The sequence below is a fragment of the Oncorhynchus mykiss genome, chromosome 12 (assembly GCF_057628025.1).
Source record: "Oncorhynchus mykiss isolate SJ-2025 chromosome 12, ASM5762802v1, whole genome shotgun sequence".
NCBI classification, from domain to species: domain Eukaryota; kingdom Metazoa; phylum Chordata; class Actinopteri; order Salmoniformes; family Salmonidae; genus Oncorhynchus; species Oncorhynchus mykiss.
Window position 1 is genome coordinate 13,758,401 of NC_143033.1, and position 19,661 is coordinate 13,778,061.

A 19,661-nucleotide genomic window follows, 5' to 3' on the forward strand; every position below is an offset into this window, starting at 1 on the left:
TCTACTTTGGAAGTAAGGGTCCCCTTTTGTAATATTCAAAAACACAATCAAAAGCTCCAAGGCAACTTCTCAGATACAGTGTTCTGTGAATAAGCATTTATAATATCACCATGTATTTAAGACATTTGTTGATTGAACAACAATCACTGTTATTTTGTTTACCCTCTCTTGTATCTCTCGCTGTCTCCCTTTCTCTCTCTATCACTCTCTGTCTTCCTTTCTCTCTCTCTATCTCTCGCTGTCTCCCTTTCTCTTTCGCTCCCTTTCTCTCTCTCTCTCTCTCTCTCTCTCTCTCTCTCTCTCTCTCTCTCTCGTTGTCTCTCTCTCTCTCTCTCTCTATCTCTCTCTCTCTCTATCTATCTCTCTCTCTCTCTCTCTCTCTCTCGTTGTCTCTCCTTTACTCTTTCTCTACTCCACCTATCCTCCAGTCCTCGACAGCAAAGCAATAGACACCAACCAACCAATGAATGCTCTGATGCGTCTGAATCAGATACGTCCAGGTCTGCAGTACAAGCTGCTGTCCCAGTCCGGCCCGGTCCACGCTCCTGTCTTCACCATGTCTGTAGACGTAGACAGCACTGTGCACGAAGCCTCAGGCTCCTCCAAGAAAACCGCCAAGCTGCATGTTGCTGTGAAGGTAAAAGATCCCTCCCTATATGCCAGGTGACTGAGAGAAGAGGTGGATACATGTTGGGAAGGGGAGGTAAATAAAGCGTGTGGGTCGGAGGGGCTAAATAGAGGGCAGGTACCCCTGGTCAACTGAGATGGTGCTGCAGTGGATAGCAGCCGTTTGACAGGCTCCTGATCAATCCTACTATATATTTTTTTAAATTACGCTGATCTTAACTGTTTTTTATACATAATGTCTTCGCCATTAATTTCCTATGACTGAAAATCACTTCTGGAGATCAGAAGAGCGATCAATAACCTCGGATTACAATTTCTACTTCGAGTCGGCAACTCTGGACATTCTGCTTTCTCCGGACCAGGCCCTAATGCCCGTGATTTTAAAGAGGAAGCCACCGCGCAGAAGAGTCAGACGAGCCGGCATCCTGACCAAAATACGTTGGCGAGAAAATAAACCGCCTCTACCCTCTGTTCTGTTGGCGAGATAATAAACCGCCTCTACCCTCTGTTCCGTTGGCGAGATAATAAACCGCCTTCTGTTAGCAAACTTAGTCACTAGAGAACAAACTTGACATTCTGTTCAACATTATCCTACCAACCACCTATCAAACAAGAGAATCCACACCCAGAGGCGGTGCTTCTCGTGGCCAGTGATTTTAATGCAGGAAACATTTTTTACCAGCATGTCGCCTGTGCAACTAGAGGTGAGAAAATCTAGATGACCTTTACTCCACTCACAGAAACGCATACAAGGCTCTCCCTTGCCCTCTGACCATAACTCTATCCTCCTGATTCCACCTTACAAGCAAAAACTCTAACTGGACGTACCAGTGGTCCGATGAAGCGGATTCTAAGATACAGTACTGTTTCGCTTGTACAGACTGGAGTATGTTCCGGGATTTATACGAAGGCATTGAAGAGTTTACCACATCATTCACCGGCTTCATTAATAAGTGCATCGTCGTCCCCACAGTGACCGTACATACGTATCCCAACAACCTGCCCCTCAACGTCAGCAATAGATAGGAGCTGATCCTGTACTACAGGAAACAGAATGCCAAGCTCGCCCCGTTCCACATCGACAGGGCTGTAGTGGAGCAGGTCGAGAGCTTCAAGTTCCTCTGTGTCCACATCACGAAGGAATTGACATGGTCCAGACACACCAAGACAGTCGTGAAGAAGTCAAGACACTGCCTCTTTCCAATCAGGAGGCTGAAAAGGTTTGGCATGGGTCCTCAGATCCTCAAAAGGTTATACAGCTGCACCATTGAGAGCATCTTGACTGCATCACCACTTGGTATGGCAACTGCTTGGAATCCGACCGCAAGGCACTACAGAGGGTGGAGCGTACGGCCGAGTACATCACTGAGGCTGAGCTCCCTACCATCCAGGTCCTCTATACCAGGCGGTGTCAGAGGAAGGCCTGAACATTTCTCAAAGATTCCAGCCACCCAAGTCATAGACTGTTCTCTCAGCTACCGCACGGCAGGTAGTACCGATACACCAAGTCTGGAACCAACAGGACCCTGAACAAGCTTCTACCCCCAAGCCATAAGACTGCTAAATAGTTAGTCAGAGTAGATATTAGTTAACTATTTAACTATCTGCATTGTTGATTATCTATCCTGTTGCCTAGTCATTTGACCCCTACTGTACCTATATGTACATTTCTACCTCAATGACCTCGTACCCCTGCACATTGACTCAGTACTGGTACCCAGTGTATATAACTAAGTCATTGTGTTATTATTATTCTACCTTTCTCTGTAATGTCGGGAAGGTCCGGTATGTAAGCATTTCACTATTGGTCCACACCTGTTGTTTTTGAAGCATGTGACAAATAACATTTGATATTGATTTGTGAGTGTGTTTTACAATGCAGTGTACAGTGTGGGAGTGTTGCAGGCTGTTCAGACTGCTGAGCTGTACTTCGCCGGCCTGCTTACACATTCACCATAGTAGATGGAGCGGTGCTAGAAAGGACTGTGAAACTGAACATCTGGTTCAGGTCGGGTCGTTGTGATAGAACTACTAGATAGTACTAATAGTTGTATAGTAGCAACAGCATTGAGGCATTAGTGTTTGTACACAGGGTCACAGTCTAGACAGACAGATAGGTAATATGATTGTATAAGATATTATATAAGTAAGTTAGTAGACCAGAGACACATCTGTTGCGTTGTGTGAGGAGAGAAGTATGCGATTCAGACTAGAGGTTGACTGATTATGATTTTTCAACAGCGATACCGATTAATTGGCCGATTTAATTTTTTTTTTAAAAAATTTAAAAAAATAAAATAAAATTAAAAATTGTATTTGTAATAATGACAATTACAACAATACTGAATGAACACTTATTTTAACTTAATATAATACATTAATAAAAACCTATTTAGCCTCAAATAAATAATGAAACATGTTTAATTTGGTTTAAATAATGCAAAAACAAAGTGTTGGAGAAGTGAAAGTGCAATATGTGCCATGTAAGAAAGCTAACGTTTAAGTTCCTTGCTCAGAACATGAGAACAAATGAAAGTTGGTGGTTCCTTTTAACATGAGTCTTCAATATTCCAAGGTAAGAGGTTTCAGGTTGTTGTTAATATAGTATTTATAGGACTATTTCTCTCTCTACCATTTGTATTTCATATACCTTTGACTATTGGATGTTCTTATAGGCACTATAGTATTGCCAGTATAACAGTTTAGCTTCCGTCCCTCTCCTCGCTCCTACCTGGGCTCGAACCAGGAACACATCGACAACAGCCACACTCGAAGAAGCGTTACCCATCGCTCCACAAAAGCCGTGGCCCATGCAGAGCAAGGGGAATAACTACTCTAAGTCTCAGAGCGAGTGACGTTTGAAACGCTATTAGCGCGCACCCCGCTAACTAGCTAGCCATTTCACATCGGTTACACCAGCCATTAGGCTGATAGGCTTGAAGTCATAAACAGCACTTTGCTTGCGAAGAGCTGCTGGCAAAACACACGAAATTGTTGTTTGAATGAATGCTTACGGGCCTGCTGCTGCCTACCACCGCTCAGTCAGACTGCTCTAACAAGTCATAGACTTAGTTATAACATAATAACACACAGAAATACGAGCCTTAGGTCATTAATATGGTCGAATCCGGAAACTATAATTTAGAAAACAAAACATTAATTATTTCAGTGAAATACGGAACCGTTCCGTATTTTATCTAACGGGTGGCATCCATTAGTCTAAATATTCTTGTTAAATTACACAACCTTCAATGTTATGTCATAATTACGTAAAATTCTGGCAAATTAGTTCGCAAAGAGCCAGGCTGCCCAAACTGTTGCATATACCCTGACTCTGCGTGCAATGAACTCAAGAGAAGTGACACAATTTCACCTGGTTAATATTGCCTGCTAACCTGGATTTCTTTTAGAAAAATATGCAGGTTTAAAAATATATACTTCTGTGTATTGATTTTAAGAAAGGCATTGGTGTTTATGGTTAGGTACAGTCGTCCAATGATTGTGCTTTTTTTTTCCGCAAATGTGCTTTTGTTAAATCATCCCTCAGCGTTGCATCGATTATATGCAACGCAGGACACGCTAGATAAACTAGTAATATCATCAACCATGTGTAGTTATAACTAGTGATTATGATTGATTGTTTTTTTATAAGATAAGTTTAATGCTAGCTAGCAACTTACCTTGGCTTCTACTGCATTCGCGGAACAGGCAGGCTCCTCATGGAGTGCAATGAGAGGCAGGTGGTTATAGCGTTGGACAAGTTAACTGTAAGGTTGCACGATTGGATCCCCCGAACTGACATGGTGAAAATCTGTCGTTCTGCCCCTGAACAAGGCAGTTAACCCACCGTTCCAAGGCCGTCATTGAAAATAAGAATGTGTTCTTAACTGACTTATCTAGTTAAATAAAGGTGTAAAAAAATAAAATAATAATTGGCGCCCAAAAATACCGATTTCCGATTGTTATGAAAACTTGAAATCGGCCCTAATTAATCGGCCATTACGATTAATCGGTCGACCTCTAATTCAGACACATCTATTGTGTTTTGTGAGGAGAGAAGTATGCGATTCAGACACATCTGTTGTGTTGTGTGAGGAGAGGAGAGGAGTGCAAGTGTCGGTCATGCAGTGTTGTGTTGTTGGGCTCCAGTTGTGGTCACACAGGGATGACTAACCCCCCTCCTCGCCCGCCCCCCTACTGGATACTGTGGGGTAAGGCGGCCAAAGCCGTGTAATCCCAAAGTCGTTGTGAACAAAGAGACTCTCCCAAGCATAGAGCTGGGATGATCCTCTATCCTCCAACGATTGCCATAACAGGTCCAGGAGGGTTACTCTGCTTCTCCGCTGCTTTGATCTGGTGCCGCAAGGACGCACGCTCAGGGACGCACGCTCAGGGACGCACGCGCAGGGACGCACGCGCAGGGACGCACGCGCAGGGACGCACGCTCAGGGACGCACGCTCAGGGACGCACGCTCAGGGACGCACGCGCAGGGACGCACGCTCAGGGACGCACGCGCAGGGACGCACGCGCAGGGACGCACGCTCAGGGACGCACGCTCAGGGACGCACGCGCAGGGACGCACGCGCAAGGACGCACGCTCAGGGACGCAGGGATGCACGCGCAGGGACGCACGCTCAGGGACGCACGCTCAGGGACGCACGCTCAGGGACGCACGCTCAGGGATGCACGCTCAGGGACGCACGCTCAGGGACGCAGGGATGCACGCGCAGGGACGCACGCGCAAGGACGCACGCTCAGGGACGCAGGGATGCACGCTCAGGGACGCACGCGCAGGGACGCACGCTCAGGGACGCACGCTCAGGGACGCACGCTCAGGGACGCACGCTCAGGGACGCACGCGCAGGGACGCACGCGCAGGGACGCACGCGCAAGGACGCACGCTCAGGGACGCACGCTCAGGGACGCAGGGATGCACGCGCAGGGACGCACGCGCAAGGACGCACGCTCAGGGACGCAGGGATGCACGCTCAGGGACGCACGCGCAGGGACGCACGCTCAGGGACGCACGCGCAGGGACGCACGCGCAGGGACGCACACTCAGTGACTCGCACGCAGGGACGCACACTCAGTGACGCACGCTCAGGGACGCACACTCAGTGACGCACGCTCAGTGACGCACGCTCAGGGACGCACGCTCAGGGACGCACGCGCAGGGACGCACACTCAGTGACTCACGCGCAGGGACGCACTCAGTGACGCACGCAGGGACGCACGCGCAGGGACGCACGCTCAGGGACGCACGCTCAGGGACGCACGCTCAGGGACGCACGCGCAGGGACGCACGCGCAAGGACGCACGCTCAGGGACGCAGGGATGCACGCTCAGGGACGCACGCTCAGGGACGCACGCTCAGGGACGCAGGGATGCACGCGCAGGGACGCACGCTCAGGGACGCACGCGCAGGGACGCGCACGCAGGGACGCACGCTCAGGGACGCACGCTCAGGGACGCACGCTCAGGGACGCACGCTCAGGGACGCACGCGCAGGGACGCACACTCAGTGACTCACGCGCAGGGACGCACGCAGGGACGCACACTCAGTGACGCACGCAGGGACGCACACTCAGTGACGCACGCTCAGTGACGCACGCTCAGTGACGCACGCTCAGGGACGCACACTCAGTGACTCACGCTCAGGGACGCACGCGTAGGGACGCACCCTCAGTGACTCACGCGCAGGGACGCACCGAGGTCCGGACCTCTGTAATGTTTTCGAAAAACTGTTGAGACTTGGTTGTGCATCAGTAGTTTTCCTCTTGTAACATGTCACTGAATTAGGAGGCAGGAAGCCCAGCGGTTAGAGCGTTAGGACAGTAACTGAAAGATTGCTGTTTCGAATCCCGGAGCCCACAAAGCTCTGTCGATGTGCCCTTGAGCCAGGAACTTAACCCTAAGTGGTCCTGTAAGTCACTCTGGATAAGAGGACTGCTAATGACTAGTATAAATCAGCCCATGTCAGTACTACTTTGTTTTATTGGTAAATTAGTCTAGTTAGTCTAGCCAGCTATCTAAACTTGTAATAATCATGGCCCAATTACCAACCTAGCACGCAGGGCACCTCAAGGGGGCCCCACATTGATTTCTCACTCAAATACAATATTAACATGGAATAAGTCATGCAAAATGTTTAGAATTGCAGGAAATTAGCTGTAAAACTGCAACAACAAGAAAGTTCCGTAAAGCAAACATATTTGTTTACCTTTTGTTAATAAAATCCATGTTCTGCTAACAGGTTCCTCTGAGTTAATGTGTAGAGGCTAAGTGTTTGTAGATGGACTTCACTAAAACTCAGACTCTGGTAATGGCCCTGCGCGCGCGACTGTGTGTGTATGCATGTTTACGTGCGCACGCGTGTGTGTGTGTCCAGCTGCAGCACATTCACCAATTTGGGTCAGACACAAAGGGTGATCCTGTTCCATCCACACAGAGAAAGGTACCGGTCCACTGACTACAGAAGCCCCAACTGTACTGTGCTTCTGCTGGTGAATTAGCCTGTAGGGAACCTGCTATTATAGTAATACAGTGTTGGAGATTAAACTCAGTCACTCAGAACCGGAATTCAGGACCGACCAGTAGTATTGTTAAGAAGTGAATGAACATTGGGATAGTTTTAGAGGAAGGAATCAGAAGTGGTTGAATATGGATTTGTGCCTGACTTGCTTTCATTCCTCTTCATCTCCTCTTCGTCCATCTATTCCTCCCCACTTTCTCATTCCTCCTCTCCTCTTTCTCTTCTAATCCTCCTCCACTTCCCTCTATCTCTCTTCCTCCTCTCCTCCTCTGTCTAGGTCCTTCAGGCGATGGGTTACCCTACAGGGTTTGATACGGACCTGGACTGCAGTGCAGACGAGAAGTCAGACGGAGAGGGGAGGAGTGAATCGTCCACACACAGCAATAACACAACACACTCAGACAGCTCAAATACACTGGAGGTACACTACACACACACACACACACACACACACACTTTATTTGAATCCACCAATCAAATGTACAAGAAAAGGATCCAAACATTTCAAAGGTCCCTGTATGCGTGGCACTCAAGGGTACAGAAAGAATCTCCTTGTCCAAACAGCTAGGCTGCCCACGACAGCTGAAACAGAGCAGTACCTAGACAAATGCTTTTGCCCCAGTTTTTGTCTGACCCGCATACTGGAGGCCACGCCCTGCAAGCCTGTGTACCTGGCCGAGACTGCCAAATATCAGTGCCACCAGCTTGCACCTACACCCGAGGCATCCCAGCGTGCCACGAAGGGCTGGTATTTAAGCAGCTTCTTGGCATCCTTCTATGAACAGCAGCCATTTACAACATGGGCAATGGACTCCATTGCATTTGACTCATGTAGAATACAAAATGGATCATGGTTTGCAGGGTACCAGAGTGCTAGATCATATTTTGTTGGTAGAGCTTGCAGCCTTAACAGTATAGGTGAGAATGTTGTTACCAACGGCAGCATTCTGGTACATGGAGACAGAGTGGTCAGCATTGTTTTTGATGAGCATAACATACCTACATGTATGTGGGTATCCATAATAAATGAACAATGAAAATGTCCCTGTCTCGTAACGAGCACGCGCACACACACACATACACACACACATACGTGCACGCAAGGCCACCAGAAGCAATATACACTACATGACCAAAAGTATGTGGACGCCTGCTCGTGGAACATCTCATTCCTAAATCATGGGCAGTTGGTCCTCCCTTTGCTGCTATAACAGCCTCCGCTCTTCTGGAAAGGCTTTCCACTAGATGTTGGAACATTGCTGCTGGGACTTACTTCCATTCAGCCACAAGAGTATTAGTGAGGTCGGGCACTGAGTTTGGGTGGTTAGGCCTGGCTCTTAGTCGGCATACCAATTAATCCCATAGGTGTTCAATGGGGTTGAGGTCAGGTCTCTATGCAGGCCAGTCAAGTTCTTCCACACCGATCTAGTCAAACCATTTCTGTATGGACCTCACTTTGTGCCTTTCCACTGGAAGCACAGAAATGTCATTGTATGCTGTAGTGTTAAGATTTCCCTTCACTGTAACTAAGGGGCTTAGTCCAAACCATGAAAAACAGTGCCAGACCATTACTCCTCCTCCACCAAACTTTACTGTTGGCACAATGCATTCGGGCAAGTAGCGTTCTCCTGGCATCCTCCAAACCCAGATTTGTCCATTGGACTGCCAGATGGTGAAGCGTGATTCATCACTCCAGAGAACACGTTTCCACTGCTCCAGAGTCCAATGGCGGCAAGCTTTACACCCCTCCAGCCAACGCTTGGCATTGCGCATGGTGATCTTAGGCTTGTGTGCGGCTGCTCGGCCATGGAAACCCATTGTTTGTCTATGGAGAATGCATGGCTGGGTGCTCAATTTTAAACACCTGTCAGCAACAGATGTGGCTGAAATAGCCATATCCACTAATTTGAAGGGGTGTCCACATACTTTTGTATATATAGTGTAGATTCTCTGTTGATTCAGTGTTGCTGGTTATGTTATCTGTCTGTAATCAGATTTTTATTCTGTTCTTGTGGTCTCGCAGGTCCGAACTCAGGGTCCTATTCTGACGGCCAGCGGTAAGAACCCCGTCATGGAGCTCAATGAGAAACGCAGAGGTCTGAAGTACGAGCTCATATCAGAGAGCGGGGGCAGCCATGACAAACGCTTTGCCATGGAGGTGAGGAATGCACCGGCCGTTTCTCCACTGGAACAGTATATAACACACACACACACACACACACACACACACACACACACACACACTGACTGTCTAAGAACTTTGATATAACTCAATGGTAGGTTGGTGCATACTACCTGGCTAGCTCATCAGATACTACATCAGTCTTTCCCAGAGCAGTGTAGTGTTGTCCCATCCAGTCATTTCTCCCTCCAGAGCAGTGTAGTGTTGTCCCATCCAGTCATTCCTCCCTCCAGACCAGTGTAGTGTTGTCCCATCCAGTCATTGCTCCCTCCAGACCAGTGTAGTGTTGTCCCATTCAGTCATTCCTCCCTCCAGAGCAGTGTAGTGTTGTCCCATCCAGTCATTGCTCCCTCCAGACCAGTGTAGTGTTGTCCCATTCAGTCATTCCTCCCTCCAGAGCAGTGTAGTGTTGTCCCATCCAGTCATTCCTCCCTCCAGACCAGTGTAGTGTTGTCCCATCCAATCATTGCTCCCTCCAGACCAGTGTAGTGTTGTCCCATCCAATCATTGCTCCCTCCAGACCAGTGTAGTGTTGTCCCATCCAATCATTGCTCCCTCCAGACCAGTGTAGTGTTGTCCCATCCAGTCATTGCTCCCTCCAGACCAGTGTAGTGTTGTCCCATCCAGTCATTCCTCCCTCCAGAGCAGTGTAGTGTTGTCCCATCCAGTCATTCCTCCCTCCAGACCAGTGTAGTGTTGTCCCATCCAGTCATTCCTCCCTCCAGACCAGTGTAGTGTTGTCCCATCCAGTCATTCCTCCCTCCAGAGCAGTGTAGTGTTGTCCCATCCAGTCATTCCTCCCTCCAGACCAGTGTAGTATTGTCCCATCCAGTCATTCCTCCCTCCAGACCAGTGTAGTGTTGTCCCATCCAGTCATTGCTCCCTCCAGACCAGTGTAGTGTTGTCCCATCCAGTCATTCCTCCCTCCAGAGCAGTGTAGTGTTGTCCCATCCAGTCATTGCTCCCTCCAGACCAGTGTAGTGTTGTCCCATCCAGTCATTCCTCCCTCCAGACCAGTGTAGTGTTGTCCCATCCAGTCATTCCTCCCTCCAGACCAGTGTAGTGTTGTCCCATCCAGTCATTCCTCCCTCCAGACCAGTGTAGTGTTGTCCCATCCAGTCATTCCTCCCTCCAGAGCAGTGTAGTGTTGTCCCATCCAGTCATTCCTCCCTCCAGACCAGTGTAGTGTTGTCCCATCCAGTCATTCCTCCCTCCAGACCAGTGTAGTGTTGTCCCATCCAGTCATTCCTCCCTCCAGACCAGTGTAGTGTTGTCCCATCCAGTCATTCCTCCCTCCAGACCAGTGTAGTGTTGTCCCATCCAGTCATTCCTCCCTCCAGACCAGTGTAGTGTTGTCCCATCCAGTCATTCCTCCCTCCAGACCAGTGTAGTGTTGTCCCATCCAGTCATTCCTCCCTCCAGAGCAGTGTAGTGTTGTCCCATCCAGTCATTGCTCCCTCCAGACCAGTGTAGTGTTGTCCCATCCAGTCATTCCTCCCTCCAGACCAGTGTAGTGTTGTCCCATCCAGTCATTCCTCCCTCCAGACCAGTGTAGTGTTGTCCCATCCAGTCATTCCTCCCTCCAGAGAAGTGTAGTGTTGTCCCATCCAGTCATTCCTCCCTCCAGACCAGTGTAGTGTTGTCCCATCCAGTCATTACTCCCTCCAGACCAGTGTAGTGTTGTCCCATCCAGTCATTCCTCCCTCCAGACCAGTGTAGTGTTGTCCCATCCAATCATTCCTCCCTCCAGAGCAGTGTAGTGTTGTCCCATCCAGTCATTCCTCCCTCCAGACCAGTGTAGTGTTGTCCCATCCAGTCATTCCTCCCTCCAGAGCAGTGTAGTGTTGTCCCATCCAGTCATTCCTCCCTCCAGACCAGTGTAGTGTTGTCCCATCCAGTCATTCCTCCCTCCAGACCAGTGTAGTGTTGTCCCATCCAGTCATTCCTCCCTCCAGACCAGTGTAGTGTTGTCCCATCCAATCATTCCTCCCTCCAGACCAGTGTAGTGTTGTCCCATCCAGTCATTCTTCCCTCTGCTCAGCTGTGATGTTTTCTGTCACGCCTCAGTGACTCTGTGATAGATCCACATCACTTTGCGAAGGTCAAGTCTGTCACACCTGACATGTAGTGTTTCTCCTGTCTGATGGATACAGGTGTTGAAGCTACAGATCCTTCCTCTGGCTGGTGTCATTAGTCAGCACCAGTAGCAATACAATACCACCAGACATACAGGATATCTCTATACCACCAGACATACAGGATATTTCTATACCACCAGACATACAGGATATCTCTATACTATACCACCAGACATACAGGATATCTCTATACCACCAGACATACAGGATATCTCTATACCACCAGACATACAGGATATATCTATACTATACCACCAGACATACAGGATATCTCTATACTATACCACCAGACATACAGGATATCTCTATACTATACCACCAGACATACAGGATATCTCTATACCACCAGACATACAGGATATCGCTATACCACCAGACATACAGGATATCTCTATACTATACCACCAGACATACAGGATATCTCTATACCACCAGACATACAGGATATCTCTATACCACCAGACATACAGGATATCTCTATTCCACCAGACATACAGGATATCTCTATACCACCAGACATACAGGATATCTCTATACCACCAGACATACAGGATATCTCTATACTATACCATCAGACATACAGGATATCTCTATACCACCAGACATACAGGATATCTCTATACCACCAGACATACAGGATATATCTATACTATACCACCAGACATACAGGATATCTCTATACTATACCACCAGACATACAGGATATCTCTATACTATACCACCAGACATACAGGATATCTCTATACCACCAGACATACAGGATATCGCTATACCACCAGACATACAGGATATCTCTATACTATACCACCAGACATACAGGATATCTCTATACCACCAGACATACAGGATATCTCTATACCACCAGACATACAGGATATCTCTATACCACCAGACATACAGGATATCTCTATACCACCAGACATACAGGATATCTCTATACCACCAGACATACAGGATATCTCTATACCACCAGACATACAGGATATCTCTATACTATACCACCAGACATACAGGATATCTCTATACTATACCACCAGACATATAGGATATCTCTATACTATACCACCAGATATACAGGATATCTCTATACTATCCCACCAGACATACAGGATATCTCTATACCACCAGATATACAGGATATCTCTATACTATACCACCAGACATATAGGATATCTCTATACTATACCACCAGACATACAGGATATCTCTATACCACCAGACATACAGGATATCTCTATACCACCAGACATATAGGATATCTCTATACCACCAGACATACAGGATATCTCTATACCACCAGATATACAGGATATCTCTATACTATACCACCAGACATATAGGATATCTCAATACTATACCACCAGATATACAGGATATCTCTATACCACCAGACATACAGGATATCTCTATACCACCAGACATACAGGATATCTCTATACCACCAGACATACAGGATATCTCTATACCACCAGACATACAGGATATCTCTATACTATACCACCAGACATACAGGATATCTCTATACCACCATACATACAGGATATTTCTATACCACCAGATATACAGGATATCTCTATACCACCAGACATACAGGATATCTCTATACCACCAGACATACAGGATATCTCTATACCACCAGATATACAGGATATCTCTATACCACCAGACATACAGGATATCTCTATACCACCAGACATACAGGATATCTCTATACCACCAGACATACAGGATATCTCTATACCACCAGACATACAGGATATCTCTATACCACCAGACATATAGGATATCTCTATACCACCAGACATACAGGATATCTCTATACCACCAGATATACAGGATATCTCTATACTATACCACCAGACATATAGGATATCTCTATACTATACCACCAGATATACAGGATATCTCTATCCCACCAGACATACAGGATATCTCTATACTATACCACCAGACATACAGGATATCTCTATACCACCATACATACAGGATATTTCTATGCCACCAGATATACAGGATATCTCTATACCACCAGACATACAGGATATCTCTATACTATACCACCAGACATACATAATATCTCTTTACCACCAGATATACAGGATATCTCTATACTATACCACTAGACATACAGGATATCCTGTAGTAAAACAGAAGATCAAATCAGATCACATTTTATTGGTCACATACACGTGGTTAGCAGATGTCATTGCGAGTGTAGTGAAATGCTTGTGCTTCTAGACCCGACCGTGCAGCAGTACCTAACAGGTAATATCTAACAATTACACAACAAAACCTAATATCTAACAATTACACAACAAAACCTAATATCTAACAATTACACAACCAAACCTAATAGACACAATCTAGTAAAGGAATGGGATGAGAATATACAAGTATAAAATATATGGATGGGCAGTGACAGAGTGGCTAAGATGCAATATATAGTGAAGAATAGATAGTGAAGTATACAGTATACATTATATATATATATTAGATGAGTAAATAAAATAAAAATCCTTATCGATTCAAACTCAACAGACACATCTGATCAGCTCTTCTTTACCCAACGCATGCTTACTTGAGTGTGTGTGTGTGTGTGTGTGTGTGTGTGTGTGTGTGTGTGTGTGTGTGTGTGTGTGTGTGTGTGTGTGTGTGTGTGTGTGTGTCTCCCTCTGTCTCCAGGTGGAGGTGGATGGTCAGAAGTTCCGGGGGGCGGGGCCTAATAAGAAGGTAGCGAAGGCATCCGCTGCGTTGGCTGCTCTGGAGAAACTGTTCTCTGGTCCCAACGCCACCGCTATCAAGAAGAAGAAGATCATCCCTCAACACTCTGTACGTTAGCAGTACTGTCTCTCTGATCAGCTATCAACACTCTGTACGTTAGCAGTACTGTCTCTCTGATCATCCCTCAACACTCTGTACGTTAGCAGTACTGTCTCTCTGATCAGCTATCAACACTCTGTACGTTAGCAGTACTGTCTCTCTGATCATCCCTCAACACTCTGTACGTTAGCAGTACTGTCTCTCTGATCATCCCTCAACACTCTGTACGTTAGCAGTACTGTCTCTCTGATCAGCTATCAACACTCTGTACGTTAGCAGTACTGTCTCTCTGATCATCCCTCAACACTCTGTACGTTAGCAGTACTGTCTCTCTGATCATCCCTCAACACTCTGTACGTTAGCAGTACTGTCTCTCTGATCATCCCTCAACACTCTGTACGTTAGCAGTACTGTCTCTCTGATCATCCCTCAACACTCTGTACGTTAGCAGTACTGTCTCTCTGATCAGCTATCAACACTCTGTACGTTAGCAGTACTGTCTCTCTGATCAGCTATCAACACTCTGTACGTTAGCAGTACTGTCTCTCTGATCAGCTATCAACACTCTGTACGTTAGCAGTACTGTCTCTCTGATCAGCTATCAACACTCTGTACGTTAGCAGTACTGTCTCTCTGATCATCCCTCAACACTGTACGTTAGCAGTACTGTCTCTGATCATCCCTCAACACTCTGTACGTTAGCAGTACTGTCTCTCTGATCATCCCTCAACACTCTGTACGTTAGCAGTACTGTCTCTCTGATCATCCCTCAACACTCTGTACGTTAGCAGTACTGTCTCTCTGATCATCCCTCAACACTCTGTACGTTAGCAGTACTGTCTCTCTGATCATCCCTCAACACTGTACGTTAGCAGTACTGTCTCTCTGATCAGCTATCAACACTCTGTACGTTAGCAGTACTGTCTCTCTGATCAGCTATCAACACTCTGTACGTTAGCAGTACTGTCTCTCTGATCAGCTATCAACACTGTACGTTAGCAGTACTGTCTCTCTGATCAGCTATCAACACTCTGTACGTTAGCAGTACTGTCTCTCTGATCATCCCTCAACACTCTGTACGTTAGCAGTACTGTCTCTCTGATCAGCTATCAACACTCTGTACGTTAGCAGTACTGTCTCTCTGATCATCCCTCAACACTCTGTACGTTAGCAGTACTGTCTCTCTGATCATCCCTCAACACTCTGTACGTTAGCAGTACTGTCTCTCTGATCATCCCTCAACACTGTACGTTAGCAGTACTGTCTCTCTGATCAGCTATCAACACTCTGTACGTTAGCAGTACTGTCTCTCTGATCAGCTATCAACACTCTGTACGTTAGCAGTACTGTCTCAGTGATCAGCTATCAACACTCTGTACGTTAGCAGTACTGTCTCTCTGATCAGCTATCAACACTCTGTACGTTAGCAGTACTGTCTCTCTGATCAGCTATCAACACTCTGTACGTTAGCAGTACTGTCTCTCTGATCAGCTATCAACACTCTGTACGTTAGCAGTACTGTCTCTGATCATCCCTCAACACTCTGTACGTTAGCAGTACTGTCTCTCTGATCATCCCTCAACACTCTGTACGTTAGCAGTACTGTCTCTCTGATCATCCCTCAACACTCTGTACGTTAGCAGTACTGTCTCTCTGATCATCCCTCAACACTCTGTACGTTAGCAGTACTGTCTCTCTGATCATCCCTCAACACTCTGTACGTTAGCAGTACTGTCTCTCTGATCATCCCTCAACACTGTACGTTAGCAGTACTGTCTCTCTGATCAGCTATCAACACTCTGTACGTTAGCAGTACTGTCTCTCTGATCAGCTATCAACACTCTGTACGTTAGCAGTACTGTCTCTCTGATCAGCTATCAACACTCTGTACGTTAGCAGTACTGTCTCTCTGATCAGCTATCAACACTCTGTACGTTAGCAGTACTGTCTCTCTGATCAGCTATCAACACTCTGTACGTTAGCAGTACTGTCTCTCTGATCATCCCTCAACACTCTGTACGTTAGCAGTACTGTCTCTCTGATCAGCTATCAACACTCTGTACGTTAGCAGTACTGTCTCTGATCAGCTATCAACACTTTCTGTTTACAGGAGTCTGAGTGGTCAGTTAGCAATATACATTTTTTAGAGCAGGGCTCTCCAGCCCTGTTCCTGGAGAGTTACCGTCCTGTAGGGTATCACTCCAACCCTGTTCCTGGAGAGTTACCGTCCTGTAGGGTATCACTCCAACCCTGTTCCTGGAGAGATACCGTCCTGTAGGGTTTCACTCCAACCCTGCTCCTGGAGAGTTACCGTTCTGTAGGGTTTCACTCCAACCCTGTTCCTGGAGAGTTACCGTCCTGTAGGGCTTCACTCCAACCCTGTTCCTGGAGAGTTACCGTCCTGATCAGTAATCAATACTGCCTTGTTTACATTTACATTTAGCATACGCTCTTATCCGGAGCAATTTACAGCAGCAATTAGGGTTAAGTACCTTGCTCAAGGGCCCAATGCTCTTAACCCCTAGGCTACCTGAAGAATCTTATCAGGTATCAATACTTCCTCTCTTACCTTCTCAACCTGAGACAGTCTCTAATAGAGATTATTTCCAAACTATCAATACAGCCTGTTTACAGGGTAGTCTGATCAGTCATCAATACAGCCGGTTTACAGGGTAGTCTGATCAGTCATCAATGCTGCTTGTTTACAGTACTGTTTCTGTGTCCCTGTAGACAAAATGTTCCCTAGCTGCAGCAGTGGCAGCCTCAGCAGTAGCAGCCCAGGTGGCCAGAGGGAGAGGTAGAGCGGCAGCCCTGACCAGTGGAGCCTTCATTACCACAGCCACTGCACCAGGATACACACAGATACCAGGTACATGGAAATATGTGGGTCATCTTTTGTGTGTGTTTTGTCTCTGTCTGACCTGTCCAGTTCCCTGCCATAACTGTGTGTGTGTGGTGTGCGTGTGTGCGTGTTATCATTATGTCCAGTCAACCAGCGATACTAATAGTCTACATGGCTTTAACATGTGTGACAGGCTTCGGGACCCCATATGGATACAGTGCTGCAGCCGCCCCAGCCTATGGTAAGTCTATAGGGTTAACATCTACCTCACTATTATTTTCCTTCCTACACCTGTTGGAGGCCCTACTGGAAAACAACACTGTATATTCCCATTGAATCTGAGTTACGAATAGAGGTCGAAATTGAAACTGAAGAATCGGGCGAATTTAAGAGCTAAATTAAAAATGGAACTGATCATAACCTATTGGTTCTTACTGTGGTTGGAGCAAGCCTTGCTGCGCTTCTTCACCCGCCTGAGTGTCCAGACTGCTGCTTGTTCTGCCCTTCTGCTTGTCTGTCTGTTCATCAGTCTGTCCACCCTGACTCTCTGGACATCTCTCTCCTCTGTGTAACCCCCCAGGCTCTCTATCCACAGCCAGACACAGCCAGATAGCCCATTCAAAGCTGCCCAGCTCAGGCAGAGACCGATGCCACCAACACACACAAAGACCGTCTAAATGGGTTATACCCACTAACACTACCTCTGTAGACTACCTTCTAACCAAAGCTATCTCTACTGTAATGCAGTACAGTACACACACACACACACACACACACAACCTCTTCCAACCAATTGTATCTCAAAGCCTTACTAAATCCTTATAAACAAGGGATACATTAACAGTGGACTGTTTAATTCACTCTACACTAGGGCTGTCCCCGACAAAAAAAAAGTGTATGTCGACCGAGAGTATCGTCGCAAATGTTCCCTCAAATTATTTGTGGCACTGAGCAAATTTCAGGTCTGCTGGGCGCAAACTTGAACGTTGTGAAAATTCTGTGCAACTTCCAGCGCGTGTTTACTGTGAACACTGAGGTTGTACCTGCTTTAAGTTACAGTTTTACTGTGAACACTGAGGCTGTACCTGCTTTAAGTTACAGTTTTACTGTGAACACTGAGGTTGTACCTGCTTTAAGTTACAGTTTTACTGTGAACACTGAGGCTGTACCTGCTTTAAGTTACAGTTTTACTGTGAACACTGAGGTTGTACCTGCTTTAAGTTACAGTTTTACTGTGAACACTGAGGCTGTACCTGCTTTATGTTACAGTTTTACTGTGAACACTGAGGTTGTACCTGCTTTAAGTTACAGTTTTACTGTGAACACTGAGGTTGTACCTGCTTTAAGTTACAGTTTTACTGTGAACACTGAGGCTGTACCTGCTTTATGTTACAGTTTTACTGTGAACACTGAGGTTGTACCTGCTTTAAGTTACAGTTTTACTGTGAACACTGAGGCTGTACCTGCTTTAAGTTACAGTTTTACTGTGAACACTGAGGCTGTACCTGCTTTAAGTTACAGTTTTAACAGTGGCCAAGTAGTGGCTATTTGATCATAATGTAGGCCTACCAACAAAAACTATGGTGAAAATGCATCTTCTTACATGCTGACCAGACCGGGCACGTCACGTGCGCAAGCGTCACAAAATAAATGTAGAAATCCATGTTGTTCAATTATTGCACCCACACTGCTGGCGCATGCCAACGAGCGTCTGCGATGCCAAGGGCTAAAATAAAAGTCATTCCTATTTGACGCAGATCGCACTGAAAGTCCTGCCTCTCCCATCTCCTCATTGGTTTATAGAAGCAGGAACCCACGTGTCATCTCCTCATTGGCTATACCCACGTGGGTAATTGAAAGACTAAATGTTTTGCCTGTTGTCGTGGTAATACTATGAAAGTGTAGATGCCAATCACCATATAAATTCAAAGATGAAAAAGCCTCGAAGGAGGAGAGATGACTAGAAATTATTCTCTTGGCCGTTTTGTGTGTGGATTAATTGTCGGAGTAAAGGACCTTGTGTATTTCAGGTAAAATAACAACTCAATGTTTATATCCCAGTACAAATTAGTTAGCATGTGCAAGCTAACTAGCTAAATTGCCATACATGTTTAATGCTTTTCGACCTGTCCCAAAATTAATGTTATTGGTTCAGAGTTGTCATTGGTTCAAGTACGTTAAGAACCAATTCTTATTTACAATGACAGCTTACCATAAGGCCTCCTGCGGGGACAGGGGCTGGATACATTTTTTTAATAAACTAGAAATATAACACAAAACACCCATCACGACAAGAGAGACATCACAACACTACATAGAGACCTAAAACAACAACACAGCATAGCAGCAACACAACATGATAATAACATGGTAGCAACACAACATGATAATAACATGGTAGCAACACAACATGATAATAACATGGTAGCAACACAACATGATAATAACATGGTAGCAACACAACATGATAATAACATGGTAGCAACACAACATGGCAGCAACACAACATGGTAGCAGCA

General features: G+C 46.3%; 1 protein-coding gene across 1 annotated transcript in view; it reads left to right on the top strand.

Annotated features, from left to right (window-relative positions):
• Nucleotides 1-19,661, top strand: part of LOC110536984 (spermatid perinuclear RNA-binding protein) — a 61,589-nt gene that overhangs the window by 31,090 nt on the left and 10,838 nt on the right. The window contains exons 10-15 of the mRNA XM_090191761.1: nucleotides 429-637; nucleotides 7,438-7,581; nucleotides 9,184-9,318; nucleotides 14,163-14,309; nucleotides 17,031-17,169; nucleotides 17,336-17,383. Coding sequence (XP_090047887.1) covers nucleotides 429-637; nucleotides 7,438-7,581; nucleotides 9,184-9,318; nucleotides 14,163-14,309; nucleotides 17,031-17,169; nucleotides 17,336-17,383 — 822 coding nt within the window. The remainder of the gene's footprint in view (nucleotides 1-428; nucleotides 638-7,437; nucleotides 7,582-9,183; nucleotides 9,319-14,162; nucleotides 14,310-17,030; nucleotides 17,170-17,335; nucleotides 17,384-19,661) is intronic.